This window comes from Mobula birostris, chromosome 27 (genome assembly GCF_030028105.1).
Source record: "Mobula birostris isolate sMobBir1 chromosome 27, sMobBir1.hap1, whole genome shotgun sequence".
Lineage (NCBI taxonomy): Eukaryota > Metazoa > Chordata > Chondrichthyes > Myliobatiformes > Myliobatidae > Mobula > Mobula birostris.
In genome coordinates, this window is record NC_092396.1 from 40,289,202 (window position 1) to 40,306,110 (window position 16,909).

The 16,909-nt window shown below is 40.4% G+C and overlaps 1 protein-coding gene across 3 annotated transcripts in view; it reads left to right on the forward strand.

The window, feature by feature from the left end:
* mtor (mechanistic target of rapamycin kinase) overlaps positions 1 to 16,909 on the forward strand; it is a 341,456-nt gene that overhangs the window by 100,987 nt on the left and 223,560 nt on the right. For all 3 annotated transcript variants that reach the window (XM_072245239.1, XM_072245242.1, XM_072245241.1), the window contains exons 18-19: positions 5,854 to 5,983; positions 13,843 to 14,093. In XM_072245239.1, the coding sequence (XP_072101340.1) occupies positions 5,854 to 5,983; positions 13,843 to 14,093 (381 nt within the window). The remainder of the gene's footprint in view (positions 1 to 5,853; positions 5,984 to 13,842; positions 14,094 to 16,909) is intronic.

The window sequence follows — 16,909 nt, forward strand, 5'->3', positions numbered from 1 at the left end:
CAAAAATGTGTGTTATTAATCAGAGTGCCTCCACATACATTAAAAGCCTAAAAATGACTATTAACTGTAAAGAACAATTTGCTGGTAACATTTAAGTGCAGCTGTCAGTTTCTTAGTAAATTGAAATATATTTAAAATCTTTCAAAGTATTTTCTGTTTTCATTTTAAGAAACCAATGGACACATTTAGCAAGAGCTTACAATGTTCATTAAGTTACCTGGGTTAGAAATAGAAAAATACAGCATAGGAACAGGCCATTTGGCCCACTTTGTTGTTCCAACCCAGCTAAAAAAGTGAATTAAAAACACCCAAACATTAATCCCTCCTATGTATACCTTGTCCATATTCCTCCATCTTCTTGTAGCCATGTGCCTATCCAAATGTTTTGTAAAAGCCTCTAATGTATTTGCCTCCGACACCGTACTAGGCATCCACCACTCTCTGAGTAAAAAACTTACCCCTCGCATCCCCCTTGACACGCCCTCTGGTTATAGCCTTATTTGCGGGCAGGGCCAGATGTTTCTTTTTCGCTAAACTAACAAATGGTTCCAAGTACCCCATAATTTCTGTGCTGGATTGGTTAATATTGGATCAATTTTGATGAAAACAATGAGATAATTTGACAGAAACTCCAGGCTGTTATATATGCCAAGCAAAGGCAAAGGAAAATTAGCTACTTTTGCATAAAGAATGACAGACAGTTCTTTCAAGAATTTGTTCACGTTAGTCTTCAACCACAATGTGATGACTTCTTTGCGTTATGAAACTATTGGCTCTAAGATGTTTGGTTTAACCATAACACCAATATTATAGAAACATAGAAAACCTACAGCACAATGCAGGCCCTTCAGCCCACAAAGTTGTGCCGAACATATTCCTACCTTAGAAATTATAGGCTTACCTATAGCCCTCTATTTTTCTAAGCTCCATGTACCTATCCAAAAGTCTCTTAAAATACCTTATCGTATCCGCCTCCACCACCGTTGCTGGCAGCCCATTCCACGCACTCACCACTCTCTGAGTAAAAAAAAAAAACAACTTACCCCTGACATCTCCTCTGTACCTACTCCCCAGCACCTTAAACCTGTGTCTTCTTGTGGCAACCATTTCAGCCCTGGGAAAAAGCCTCTGACTATCCACACGATCAATGCCTTTCATCATCTTATACACATCTATCAGGTCACCTCTCATCCTCCGTCACTCCAAGGAGAAAAGGCCGAGTTCACTCAACCTGTTTTCATAAGGCATGCTCCCCAATCCAGGCAACATCCTTGTAAATCTTCCCTGCACCCTTTCTATGGCTTCCACATGCTTCCTGTAGTGAGGCGACCAAAACTGAGCACAGTACTCCAAGTGGGGTCTGACCAGGGTCCTATATAGCTGCAACATTACCTCTAGGCTCTGAAATTCAATTCCACGATTGATGAAGGCCAATACACCACACGCCTTCTTAACCACAGAGTCAACCTGCGCAGCTGCTTTGAGCGTCCTATGGACTCGGACCCCAAGATCCCTCTGATCCTCCACACTGCCAAGAGTCTTACCGTTAATACTACATTCTGCCATCATATCTGACCTGCCAAAATGAACCACCTCACACTTACCTGAGTTGAACTCCATCTGCCACTTCTCAGCCGGGTTTTGCGTCCTATCAATGTCCCGCTGTAACCTCTGACAGCCCTCCATACTATCCACAACACCTCCAACCTTTGTGTCATCAGCAAACTTTCTAACCCATCCCCCCACTTCCTCATCCAGGTCATTTATAAAAATCACAAGGAGTAAAGGTCCCAGAACAGATCCCTGAGGCACTCTACTGGTGACCGACCTCATGCAGAATATGACCTGTCTACAACCACTCTTTGCCTCCTGTGGGCAAGTCAGTTCTGGATCCACAAAGCAATGTCCCCTTGAATCCCATACCTGCTTACTTTCTCAATAAGCCTTATCAAATGCCTTGCTGAAATCCATATCCACTACACCTACTGCTCTACCTTCATCAATGTGTTTAGTCACATCCTCAAAAAAAAATCCAATCAGGCTCGTAAGGCACGACCTGCCCTTGACAAAGGCATGCTGACTATTCCTAATCTTATTATGCCTTTCCAAATGTTCATAAATCCTGTCTCTCAGGATCTTCTCTATCAACTTACCAACCACTGAGGTAAGACTCACTGGTCGACAATTTCCTGGGCTATCTTTACTTCCTTTCTTGAATAAGGGAACAACATCCGCAACCCTCCAATCCTCCGGAGCCTCTCCCGTCCCCATTGATGATGCAAAGATCATCTCCAGAGGCTCAGCAATCTCCTCCCTCACCTCCCACAGTAGCCTGGGGTACATCTCATTCAGTCCCAGTGACTTATCCAGCTTGATGCTTTCCAAAAGCTCCAGCACATCTTCTTTCTTAATATCTACATGCTCAAGCTTTTCAGTCTGCTGCAAGTCATCATTACAATCACCATTTTCCATTGTGAATACTGAAGTATTCATTAAGTACCTCTGCTATTTCCTCCGGTTCCATACATACTTTCCCACTGTCACAGTTGATAGGTCCTATTCTTTTACGTCTTATCCTCTTGCTCTTTACGTACTTGTAGAATACCTTGGGGTTTTCCTTAATCCTGCCCGCCAAGGCCTTCTTATGGCCCCTTCTGGCTCTCCTAATTTCCTTCTTAAGCTCCTTCTTATTAGCCTTATAATCTTCTAGACTCTAACATTACCTAACTTTCTGAATCTTTTGTAAGCTTTTCTTTTCTTCTTGACGAGGTTTATTACAGCCTTTGTACACCGCAGCTCCTGTACCCTACCATGACTTGCCTGTCTCATTGGATCGTACCTATGCACACAAATATCCCCTGAACGTTTGCCGCATTTCTTCCGTACTTTTCCCTGAGAACATCTGTTTCCAATTTAAGCTTCCAGTTTCCTGCCTGATAGCATCATAATTCCTCTTACTCCAATTAAACGCTTTTCTAACTTGTCTGTTCCTATCTCTCTCCAGTGCTATTGTAATGGAGATAGAATGATGATCACTATCTCCAAAATGTTCTCCAACTGAGAAATCTGACACCTGACCAGGTTCATTTTCCAATACCAAATCAAGTTCAGTCTCTCCTCTTGTAGGCTTATCTACATATTGTGTCAAGAAACCTTCCTGAACACACCCAACAAACTCCACCCCATCGAAACCCCTTGCTCTAGGGAGATATTGCCTGCACTAAAACTGTAAAATTAACACAGTGTGAAATGTCGAAATATCCTTTCTAATAGGAGCTATTAGATTAAAATTATGTTAATTCTGATAAGGATGGAGAATCTATATACACATCCCTAATGCATGCAGTTATTTAAAAAAATTGAAGATCAAGCTAGTTGTTAAGTTTTAAGAAAATACATTATGGCACTCCAGCATAATGACGAAACTTCTTTTTCATACTCTTGCTTTTGATGATGGTACTTGGATAGCTGTAATTAGCAGCCAGGTCAGTTGGATGCAGTGAAAGGAGTATTCAGGGCACTTGTTTCTTCTTGCAGCTGCTGTCTGCAATTACCTAGATCATCCTGTAATCATGCAGTAAAAGTAATTTTTTAGTGTTTAAATCATCGTGTCACTTTCATAGACTTTGGCTGAGATATCATATATTCCAATTGTCCAACTAGTTACATCAACTGTAGTTCTTGAAGGTAGACATAATTAATTTTGGATGTTATCAGCTAGTTACAAAATTTATCCAGGAGTAAAACACAATTGAAAGCAAATTCTGTTTGAGACCTCTTTTCAAAGGAATTTAATTTTCTCTGAATTAGAGTTTAAATTTAGTTTTTTTTTTAAATCAGTCAAATTTGTCTCTTTCTAAAATGAGTAATAGAGCAGTTATTGTGGTCAATCTAACTAGACCTGAATAGCCAGTGTTTTCTTTGGCAAATCTTTGCCTTGTCCATTTTAAGACTAATTGGAACAATTTTTTTTGGGGAGGGGGCTTGAAGGTGTTTTGAGTCAGTTAAGAACAGCAGTGGGGACTAGAGCAGGTCTTCATATTCTTCCTACTTAATACAAGTACATATGGCTAGTAGCTTATAAGGTAGTGTTGCTGTCCCCCATTTTCAGTGCCAGCCACTGTGTCCACAAAATCTATATCAACGATTTTCAATCAAAGAACAATTTATTTTGTGGCTTCTGAATCATGTATTGGAATACATTATGCTTGTACATGCAAATTTTTTTAGAAAATAAAGGTTTAAATAAATTCAGAGATCTGTAAGCAGCTGTTTTTTTTCTTATTAATAAGGAACTGTAAAGACCTGTCTCTTTAGAATATTAAAAATGGGGCCTTAAAGGCACAGGGAAGATCAAATGTTGCTTCATTTTGGGAGATAAACATCCAAAATGGATGCTAATGAGAAACAACAAAGCAAAGCTGCCATTCTTCATATCTAAACCTAACCAGCAAGCAGCTGCAGGTTTTTGACTTTGAGAGGACCCCCAGTTGAGCTCAGATGTGATTTGTATCTCGCCCTTCCTAAAGCTCCCAGTTTATTTCACGAGTTCAAGAAATCTTTTTTCAGGACACTCTATACTTGCAAGATGTGGAATAAAGACTGAGCCAAAGACATTTCCAAGACCCACAGCAAGGTCTCCTGCTTCACCCATGTTAATAGGCAAGGGTAACTCTTATCAGAATATGAACAGGGTATGCTCAGTCTTTGAATGTATTAATGCAATGTGGCTATCAAGGCATCCTGGTTTGACATAAATATGGAATATATTCAGACATAAGTTTCTGTCAAGCATCATTATGATGTATCCACTGGTAGGAAATTCATAAATAATGGGACACGGCTGCAAAATAAGGAGGCAGTCACTTAAAACTGAGGTGCATAGAGGGGGTAATGTAGTTCCAGAAGGATGGTGGAGGTCAGATCAATTGATGTATTTAAAGTGCAGGCAAATAAATATTTATACGATTGAGGAAATGAGGGTTATAGAGAACTGCCGTGATTTAATACCAGCATAGATCAGCTTTGATCATATTTAATAGTGGGGGATGCTTGAGGGGTCTGGTGGCTATTCTTACTCATATTTCCTTCTGGTATTATGTACCTTCAACATAGATAATGGAGGCATCTTTGTTGCCTGGATGCCTTATGAGAATAGGTTGAGTGAACTCGGCCTTTTCTCCTTGGAACAACAGAGGATGAGAGGTGACCTGATAGAGGTGTATAAGATAGTGAGAGACATTGATCGTGTGGATAGTCAGAGGCTTTTCCCCAGGGCTGAAATAGCTAGCACGAGAGGGCATAGATTTAAGGTGCCTTGAAGTAGGTACAGAGGAGATGTCAGGGGTAAATTTTTTACGCAGAGAGTGGTGAGTGCGTGGAATGGGCTGTTGGCGGCGGCGGCGGAGGCGGAAATGATAGGGTCTTTTAAGAGACTCCTAGATGGCTACATGGAGCTTAGTAAAATAGAGGGCTATGGGTAAAGCGTAGGTAGTTCTAAAGTAGGGACATGTTTGGCACAGCTTTGTGGGCCGGAGGGCTTGTATTGTGCTGTAGGTTTTCTATGTTTCTAAAATTTCTCTGGACACATCATAGAGTAGCAAGCAGATCTTGAAGTTAATTTGTAAATATTGCTTCAGCTTCATTCAAGGAGAAATTTAAAACCTATTTTATGCATACGTTTGTATAATTGTAAATTTGAAGAAATCTACAGTTTACACACTTGTGCAAGAACACCTACACTTTGTGCAAGAAATCTGTGAAATATAGTGGGTTTATTTCAAAAGATGCTAATTAAATGTGTGGATTTTCTTTAATGCATTATTTAACAACTGAATTTATTTATTTCTTCAGGCTATCCGTGTCTTAGGGCTGTTGGGTGCGTTAGATCCATACAAACACAAAGTTAATATTGGGATGATTGATCAATCTCGTGATGCATCTGCTGTCAGTCTATCAGAATCTAAATCGAATCAGGATTCAGGTATGAATGGGTTTTGCATTAAGGGTTAGCTGTATTGGTAATATCTTGACAATTTTTTGATGAACTGTGCTATTGTTTCTGGTCTTTTATTTTGATATGAAATTGTAAGTTATCTTTTGAACCAAGTGAACCACTGATCTTCTGTATGCACTTTATGTTTGTGAAAGACAATGCTGACATAGCACTAACATGTTAGTGCAGCAGATTTTTGTCTTTGACCCCTTGTGGAATCCTAATAAAAAAGGAATCATGGTAAAATGCTGTAGTAATTTTTAGGAGACAGTGTTAGTACTTTTAATGTTTTTCTGGGCAAAGTAAGTTGTAGTTTGCTCTGTCTAATTTTGAGATTCTTTCTCAAGTTCAAGTTTACTGTCGTCATAGACATACATGCACAGGTTATAAATGCCATCAGAGTTAGCTTTTTGCAGCAGCGGTCAGTACGTTCTTAATTCAAGGAGAAGACCATAGAAAAGTACAGCACAGGAACAGGCCCTTCAGCCCACAGTGTTGTGCCAAGCCATCTAAAAAAAAATTAAACTGCCCCCCAAAAAAGAACTAATCCCTCCTACCTATGTCTATATCCCTCCATCTTCCTCATATACTATCTAAACGTCTCTTAAAAAGCCTCTAATCTATTTGTGTCTACCACCATACCAAGCAGTGCATTCCAGCTATCTACTGCTCCCTGAGTAAAAAAAAACTTACCCTTCAATCCCCTTTGAACCTAATCACTCTCACCTCAATGCATGCCCTCTGGTATTAGATATTTCTACTCTGCAAAAAAGATACTCCCTGTCTATGCCTCTCATAATCTCTTTCAGATCTCCCATAGCCTCCGCTGCTCCAAAGAAAATAACTCAAGTTTGTCCACCCTCTCATGACAGCACACACTCTCTAAACCAGGCAGCTTCCTGGCAATCCTGTTTTGCACCCTCTCTAAAGCCTCAACATCCTTCCTATAGTGGAGCGGCCAGAACTGTATGCAATACTCCAGATGTGGCCAAACCAGAGTTCTATAAAGTTGCAACATTTGTTCCTGGCTTTGAACTCATTGCCTTGACTAATAAAGGTAAGCACTCCATAGCCTTTGTAACCACCCTATCAACCTGTGTAGCTACAGGACACATGAACTTGGACCCTTTAGTCTTGTCCTTAACAGTGTACTACCTAGGTGCAACACCTCAGAATCATCTGTCATTTCTGTACCTATATCTGCAACTGATTTATATTGAGCTGTATTCTTCCACACAATCCACAACTCCACACCAATCTGCTGTAACCTGCAAACTTACTAACTCACCCATCTACATTTTTATCCAGGTTATTTATATGCATCACAAACAGCAGAGGTCCCAGCACAGATACATGCAGAATACATTTAATTATAGTTCGAGTAAGTCCCTTTGATCACTACTCTCTGTCTTCTATGTGCAAGGCATTTCTGAATCCAAGCAGCCAATTTTCCGGGAACCCCATGCATCTTAATCTTCTGAATTAGCCTCCCATGAGGGACTTTGTCAGACAACTTACTAAAATTCATGTTGACAACATCTTTTGTGCTACTTTGATCAATTTCTCTTGTCACTTTGTGGGAAAAAAATTCAATCAAGTTGGTAAGACACGACCTGCCACGCAGAAAGCCATTCTGCTCTCCCTAATTAGGCCATGCATTTCCAAATACTCATATCCTATCCCTAAGAATTTTCTTCAGCAATTTCCCTGCAAATGACGTGAGACTCAGCTGTCTGTAGTTCCCAGGATTTTCCCTTTTCCCTTCTTAAATAGAGGTACAACATTATTTACTTGCCAATCCTCCAGGACCTCACCTGTGTCTAGACAGGACTCAAAGATACTTATTGAGGCCCCAGCCATCTCCTTTCTTGCCTCTTTCAATAACCGGTGGCAAATCCCATCATGCCCTAGGGACTTATCCATCTTAATACTCTTTAGGAGGCCCAACACTTCCTCCTTCTTGACCTCTAAATGGCATAATATATGAAAGCCCGCTGGTTTCCTTTGCTGCTTGTGTGTAAGGAGTACACACTCTGGTCCCGCCAAACCCGTGAGATTGAGACGACTCTCCCACCCCAAACCCTGGATTGTCTGGATGATGTGTAATTTGTTACCCTGTTACAAATTCAGTTCCAGGAAATAACAGAATACATACAATTAAAGGAATTATATTTATGAATCTTAACTAAAGAGTTTAGTAAAGAAGAAAAAAAAAACAAAAAAAGTGTCCATTAGAATTAAACAGTCAAATGTGCACAAGTTGGAGCTCAACTCTTTCAAAAGGCATATTTACTGATCCTCAGTTGACTACAGAACCTTGCTCCATTGAATCACGATCCCCTACTGGTTTGAATCCTACGACCAGTTCTTTCCAGAGTCTTCTTTCTCCATCTCCTACCAAACAAAAGACCCAGCTCATGTTCCAAAGCACCTGTTAACTCTAACCAGAACCCAAACACTGCTTCTACAGAAAGACCATTACGTTAGCGGTGAAACCTTTCCCAGGGTGTTATGCATATTCATACACTCAGCACTGATCGCCTGGTCCTCCATGTCCTTTTCTTTGGTAAATACTGAAGCAAAATCCTCATTAAGTACCTCACTCACATTCTCCGCATCCAAGCAAATGTTCCCTCTCTATCCTTGAGTGGTCCTACACCCTTCCCAACGTATCCTCTTGCTCTTGATGTAGTATAGAATGCCTTGGGATTCGTCTTATTCCTACTTGTCAAGGGCTTTTCATGGTCCTTCCTAGCTTTTCTAATTCTCTTCTTTATTTCTTTCCTAGCTTGTTTAGAATCCTGCTTCATTTGATCCTGACTTCTGAAATTTTATGTGCAGTCGACCTTCACTAATCCGACTACCTGTAATCCGGTTCCTTTGATAATCTGGCACTCCTCAGGTCCCAATGGTGCTGGATTAGTGAAGGTCGACCTGTACTTTTCCTTTTTCTTCTTGACTGAATTCGACACCTCTCTGGTCATCCAAGGTTCATTTATCTTTTCATCCCTGTTCTTCCTTCTAACAGGAACATACCTTTCCTGTACTCTGTGCAGTTGATCTTTAAACACCCTCCACATGTCTGATGTGGACTTGCCAGAGAAAAGAAATCACCTTTCAGCTTCACCTTCATTTTGAGCCTCAGTGTTTTGTATTACTTTAGATTAAATACTGGTACTTACATTGCTAGATCGATTTAAAAAGCTTTATTGAGTGAAGCTCTTATCTTTATAAAAGGCTACACAAATGGAAATTGCATAATAAATCATTTGCACAAAGCAAATGAAGACCAAAACACCAGCATATACAAGTAGACCTCCAAGAGGACGAATCTGCATTCTGAGATGATGTCTGCAGCTTCTGCACCATATTATTTCAGGAAACTTTTAATATTTCATAGGTCTTTTTTGATTCTATATCCTGGGCGTGTTTGAACAAGTGCCTATTCTGCTGGGCCACTTCATGAAACTGATAATAATTTAAAGAACATGCACAAAATGCTGGAGGAACTCAGTAGGCCAGGCAGCATCTATGGGAAAGAGTACAGTCACCGTTTCGGGCCAGACCCTCTGGCAGGACTGGAGGAAAAAAACCTGAGGAGGATATTTAAAAGGTGGGGAAGGGGAGAGAGAAACACAAGATGATGAGTGAAACCTGAAGGGGGAGTGGTGAAGTAAAGAGCTGGGAAGCTGATTGGTGAAAAAGCTACAGGGTTGAAGAAGGGGGAGTCTGGTAGAAGAGGACAGAAGGCCATGGAAAAAAGAAAAGCCAGGTGGAGCACCACAGGGAGGTGATGGGTGAGCAAGGAGATAAGGTGAGAGAGGGAAAAGGGGAGTGGGAATGGTGAAGGGGGGAGCATTACCAGGAGTTTGAAAAATCGATGTTCATGCCATCAGGTTGGAGGCTACCCAGAAAGAAAATAGGGTGTTGTTCTTCCAACCCAAGTGTGCCCTCATCACAACTGTGGAGGACATAACAGAATGGGAATGGAGAGTGGAATTAAAATGGGTGGCCACTGGGAATCCTGCTTTTTCAGGCAGGTGGAGCTTAGGTACTTGGTGAAATGGTCTCCCAGTCGACGTCAGGTCTCACCAGTATACTGGAGGCCACTCCAGGAGCACCGGACACAGTATATGGTCCCAACAGACTCACAGATGAAGGACCTCGCGTGGAAGAACTGTTTGGGGCCCTGAATGGTAGTGAGGTGGAAGGTGTAGGGGCAGGTGTAGCACTCGTTCCACTTGCAAGGATAAGTGCTGGGGGGAGATCAGTGGGGAGGGACGAATGGATAGGGGAGTTGTATAGGGAGCGATCTCTGCGGAAAACAGAAAGTGGGGGGAGGGAAAGACGTACTTGGTGGTGGGGTCCTGTTGGAGATGGTGGAAGTTCCAGAGAATTATGTGCTGGACGCGGAGGCTGGTGGGGTAATCGGTGAGGACAAGAGGAATCCTATCCTGGTAGGGTGGTGGAAAGATGGGGTGAGAGAAGGCGTACATGAAATGGAAGAGATGTGGTTGAGGGTAGTGTTGATGGTGAAGGAAAGGAAGCTCCTTTCTTTGAAGGAGGACTTCTCCGTCCTGTAATGAAAAGCTTCATCCTGAGAGCAGATGTGGTGGAGACGGAGGAATTGAAAGAAGGGGAAAGCGTTTTTATAAGTAACAGGGTGGGAGGAGGTATAGTCCTGGTAGCTGTTGGAGACCATGGGTTTGTAATAGACATCAGTAGATAAACTGTCTTCAGAGATAGAGACAGATTGAGAAAGGGGAGGGAGGTGTCGGAAATGGACCAGGTAAATTTGTGGGCAGGGTGGAAGTTGGAAGCAAAGTGAATGAAGTCGACGAGTTCAGCACGGGTAAAGGAAGCAGCACCAATGCAGTTGTTGATTATAGCATAGGAAAAGTGCGGTACAGTCACCAGTGTAGGCTTGGAACATAGACTGTTCCATGTGGCCGACAAACAGACAGACATAGCTGGGACCCACGCCCTCCCCCTTCAGGTTTCACCTATCACCTTGTGTTTGTCTCTCCCCTCTCTCCACCTTTTAAACCTACTCTTCAGCTTTTTTTCTCCAGTCCTGCCAAAGGGTCTCGACCTGAAACGTCGACTGTACTCTTTTCCATAGATGCTGCCTGGCCTGCTGAGTTCCTCCAGCATTTTGTGTGTATTGCTTGGATTTCCAGCATCTGCAGATTTTCTTTTGCTTGTTAATAATTCAAACAATTATGTTGAATATATTCTTTGAATGATAATGACCCTGTTATATATTTGTTAAATCCTAATCATTCAGGTCTTCTTTCTCTGTTTGTTAATAATGCAATATATGCTTTGTGTGCCAGTAACTGAATTTGAATGCCTCCCCTCTCCTCTCTGTTTAATATAAGTATTTTTAATTTTACTTCTGTTTTCTGCTGAATTCTTTTTACGCATAGGAAGTTTTGTTTGGAATTGAATAATGCACATTGCTAGACAATGAATTTTACATCATATTGTAAAGTGCTGTCCTGCAGACATTTATGGATCTCTTGTGTCTTATTCATACAGCCAAATTTTATCAACCTCAACAGCTGCAGATTATTTAACTCTGAAAGGTCTCAGTTGAGCCCAAACATGTCCTTATGCACCAAGTAGCATCATGCACAAGGACCTGGGCCAACTGCTAATGTATAACTGCAATCTGCACCATGTTGTTCTGGAAATGCAATCCATACTGTAATTAAATCACCACTTTATTAAAAAATGATATACCTGATCTGATTGAAATAATGAATTTAATTGCTTATTGTTTCGCAGTGTAGTGACTTGTTTGAAAGGTAAGAGTTATGAGTGGACCGTTTTGAGTTTAAACATTGCTAGGCTGATTGCTAGACAATACTAGGTGCTGTTCATTCAGTGAAGCATAAATATAACCAGACACATTTTATGAAACTCCAAGCCTTATTTATAGCTAGAGGAGAGTTGAACAGCTATTTTCAGGTCAACTTTGTTTCTTTTTTCCAAGTGTGTCTGCAAGCTATCATTAGGGTGTGTTTTTTTGCCTACAAACAATATGTGAAGATTGTTTATGGGAATTGATAAATCTCTGGTTACGGGGCTGTAAGACCCATTCAAAATGGTAGGATAGTGAATGTTGGTAAAGCATTTCACATGGAGAGTGATGCAGAGAAGGAGATTAACATTGTGGGTTTATTAAATGTTAGTTCTATATAATTTGTGATATCAGTAGCTCTGCACAACTAGGTATAACAAACGCTAACCTTGTCTGACTTTGCAAATGTTGGTTAAACCTTTCAGTCTCTTCATCTATATGCACTTCAGGAAATCAAGTATGACCTTGAGTAATAAAATGTAATGATATTAAGCACCCCTTAAAACTAAGTTGACTACTAATACTAAAACATTCCATCTGATGTATTGCATCAAAGATAGTGCATGCATTTTGTTGAATTAATTCAAGGTCTTTTTTGCGGGATTTATGAATTTATTTATTTTATTACAAAAGGCAGCATTTGTAATAAAATATTTTGTAATGACAATTACCTGCTGGTTTAAGAAGGAATCGTAAATAGGATTTATTATGACTGTTTTCAAGGGGGTTATTTATTTCTCTTGCAATGCTATGTAGTTTAAGGGAAGTTAAGTTATTCTGAAATGTCAATATAAAACATGGACCCCTCCAAGCAAATAAAATTAGATTGCTGGTGTCTGCTCCATTGACGATCACTATACCTTTCTTATTGTTTATAAATATGGTGACTGGATGAAGTGGCTCAGCCTGAAACGCTGACTGCTTGGTCTCTTCATACATGCTTTTTGAACTGCTGAGTTCTTCCAGCATTTTGTGTGTGCTGCTCTGGGTTTCCAACATCTGCAGAATCTCTTGTGTATGTGATGATTTTGTTGTATCTATGCTTGACATTCCTTTTGGATCAGATATTGAAGGAAAATGGTATACCGTTCATGTTATTGCTGATGTGTGATTGCTTAAGATTGTTTTAATGCCTCCAGCTGCTTTAGGGAGTATTTACTGTTAAACAGCCTTGCCCAGTTTTTGCTTTGACATGTACATCGTAAGTTTTTCCATATAATAGAAGGCAAATGGCATAGTCATTGAGTCATAGCTAAATAATGGAAATCGCAGACTGCAGATGTTAGAAATCTGAAACAAAAACAGAAAATACTGGAACACTAAATGTGTTAGGCAGCATTTGTGGAAAAACCATAAGACTATAAGATATAGGAGCAGAATTAGGCCATTTGTCCCATTGAGACTGCTCCACCACTTCATGGCTGATCCATTTCTCTCTCAGCTGCAGATTTCTGCCTTCTCCCTATTGCTCTTCATGCCCTGTAAGTAAAACAAAGTTAATGTTTCAGGTCAAAGACCCTTCCTCAGATAAAATTCTAACTCTGTTCCATTTTCCACCGATCCTACCTGACTTACTCAGTGCTTCCAGCATTTTGTTTTTCGCAAGATTGTTAAGCATTGGTCTTTAATATAAAATTTAAGTTAATTTCTAGTAAGACATGGCCCTATTTTTGTTTCCCATTTTAAAGCATAGATTTTAAAGGGAAACCATAACAAGTTTATTAATATGACAAGAGGCTAATACTTATGCTTCTACAATACTTCACTGCGATCTTTCTGCCTTTAAAAATGTTGTGAACACCTCGGAAAAGGCCCATTTCTATATAATTCTGTTATAACCTCTCACTAGACTAAGAAGTTAGTATTATATAAGTTGGCTATGATCAGAAACCTTTTTGATCCAGCGGGCCTGTAGCATTACAATTTTTAATATTCAAAAGGGATTCCTTCTTTACAATGTTACTCTTTATTTTGATTGCAGCTGACTACAGCACCAGTGAAATGTTGGTGAATATGGGGAATTTACCACTGGATGAATTTTACCCAGCTGTTGCCATTGTAACCCTCATGCGTATCCTGCGAGACACATCTCTTTCAAACCACCACACAATGGTCGTTCAGGCTGTCACTTTTATCTTCAAGTCTTTGGGTTTAAAATGTGTCCAGTTCTTGCCTCAAGTTATGCCCACGTTCCTCAATGTTATCCGAGTGTGTGATGCCAATACTCGAGAGGTAGGTTTATTTTTGAATGAGAGCACACATTTGTAAAACACTAAATGCCCAGGATTATCTACCTGACTTCCTGAAAAATGTTAAATTTATTTGTGCTTCTGTTGGACGGGTGGCATTTAGATTTAATAATGCATTTAGCATTTATTGAAGCTTGAGGAACTATTGTATTTTAAGGAGCATTTATATTATTTAGGCTATTATGTGGAATTATTGTGTATTGGAAGAAGTACTGCACCATGATATATATTATTTATTTATTTATTGACATACTGCATGGAATAGGCACTTCCAGCCTTTCAAACCATACCATCCACTAACCCCTGATTTAATCCTAGCCTAACCACAGGACAGTTTACAATGACCAATTAACCTCGTCTTTGGACTGTGGAAGGAAACTGGAGCACCCAGAGGAAAACCATGTGGTCACTGGGAGAATGTATAAACTCTCAGGCAACTACAGGAATTGAACCCAGGTTACTGGAACTGTAAAGCGTTGTGCTAACCACTACACTATTGTAAAAAGTGCATAAGTGTTTCTGTAAGAAGCATGATAATTAACTGCAAAGTTATGTTGTCTTCTTTTTAAGACCATTGACCTTACTGGGGCACAAGCCACCAACAGCAGCTCGCCAGAGTATTCAGCCCTAGGCCAATGGAAGGTCAATTGGTCCTGTGGCTTTTGCTTCTACCACATGACTTTGTATATCTTCTAGGTGAAGATCCTTCCTCTCCCAGGGATGAGGTCTTTGAAGTTTCTGTCGGCTTTTCTGTAGCAGTGGGTTTTTACGAGATGAAGTTGCTAGCTATATGTTCAACCCTCCTTTCTCAGCTGGGCTTAAGACCATCCATGGTGGAGTTAAGATGATGCTGTGCCCAAGCCAAATAGCTGAGACTTGGAGAAAAGTGTGGTGTTATTCCACTCTATTCCATGACTTACAGATCCTACCTGAGGGATGTTATGTTAATGTTCAATAAAGATGATGTCAGTGAGTCAGGAATTCTCCATTTAAATCCTAATTCTATTATGTTCTTGTATTTCTTCACATGAGCCTGTACAACTAACTCACAAATGATTATAACATAAGGTTAATAGAAACAACTTTTTTTTCTGCCACACTCTCCCTGTCCCGTGACAGCCAAGCCATGTTCACTGAGAACAAAATATGGAATAATCCGAGGAAAATACACACTGCATGCTCCATTCCTAAATTGTAAGATTTAGCCTACAGTATTTTCCTCATCCCTGATACAAGTCAGCACTTGTGTGGGTGTACTGCAGCAGTATGTCGACTGCGACCACTGTCACTGTACAGTGTAGTGTTAAAAGTGATTGATTGTGGGCAAACTGTTGGAGTCAGACACTTGTGGCAGCCCCCAAACATGTGTTGTTTGTTAATGTGAACAATACATAACACTGCATGTTTCATTGTACATGTGGTAAATGAATCTCATCTGAATCTATCATGACTAAAAGGTTGTATAGAACTGTGGTCGTTAAAATTTACTTAAAAATATGGCAAGGTTGCCACCACAGGTTTGTTTGTAACTCTTAAGGTTATTAATCCAGTTCTTACTCTGTTACTTGTTTTTGTTCTGAGGCAATCTATTCCCTGTTCTTTTTATGTGTAATTAGCATCAGTGTAAAATCAAGTTGTAAAGAAAAACAAATCTGTATGGGCTTGTTAGCACCTGGAAAATGGAAGATTTTTATAGGTGTACCAGTTATCAAATTCTGCTAGGCTTTTTGTATTTTCAGCATTTTTATGTTCCCATCATAATACTTAAGTAGGATAGTCCAGGGTTACCTCAAGGTAAATTGGATTTATACAATGAGCCAAATCTGTGTCCCAATTTATGTTTAGCTGTTTTAAACAATAGTATTTTCAGGCATGATGGATGGTTTCTGAATGGATGAGGTGGTGTCGCACTGCTTATTGGGGAGAGCGGTATACAAGTACTTGATATGCTGAAGGGATTGGCAAATGGAGCTGTGAGGGTAGAACTTAGTAAGAAGAATGGGAGGATCACTTTGATTTGAATATTCTATGTCTTCAAATAGTCAGGTGGATTTGGAAGAACAAAAATATAGGCAAATAGCAGTTGGATTTAAAAGCAACAGAGTTGTAATTGTGGGGGATTTTAACTTTACCAATATTAACTAAGATCGTCTGAGGTGCAGGAGCCTAGATAGGATGGAATTTATTAAATGCGTCCTGGAAGGGATTCTGGAGTAGTGGAGTGTATTGCTTTACTCGCCCTGGACCCATGGTCTGTGTGAAGGTACCCGCCACAGTCCCAATTTCTCTCAAAGACCATCTCGAATAAAACTGGCTCTCAGGAGTATTGGCCCTTACTCCCTGGAGCCATTAATCTGCACAAAGCACTTCTTACACCGGGTTCTCTCCTTCGAACGGCATTTTACAGCATCTTGTGCCCCACTCAGCAGCCCCCGCCCCAAAAGACCCCAAACCAGACTACTGTCCTTCAGAAACAACTCTGATCCTGCCCAGCTCTCCTGACTCTTCCACTGGGCAGAATGTTATAAGTGGCTGGCACAGCATTCCTAAGCTAGACAACATGGCTCCTTATCTTTAGCTGAAACACACCACACACTATTTCTGTAGAAAACTGCTAAAATAAAAATACCTCACAGCATCGCATTAGAAGTCTTAACCAGGTCATTACAGGTATAAAACAGGATGTGATGAAGGTTGATTGGAAGTTGCTGCTAAAAGAAAAAACAACATCAAGTAAGTGGGAGGAGATTAAAATAGTAAGAGTTCGAAGTCAGCACATCTCTATAAGGGTAGGAAGTA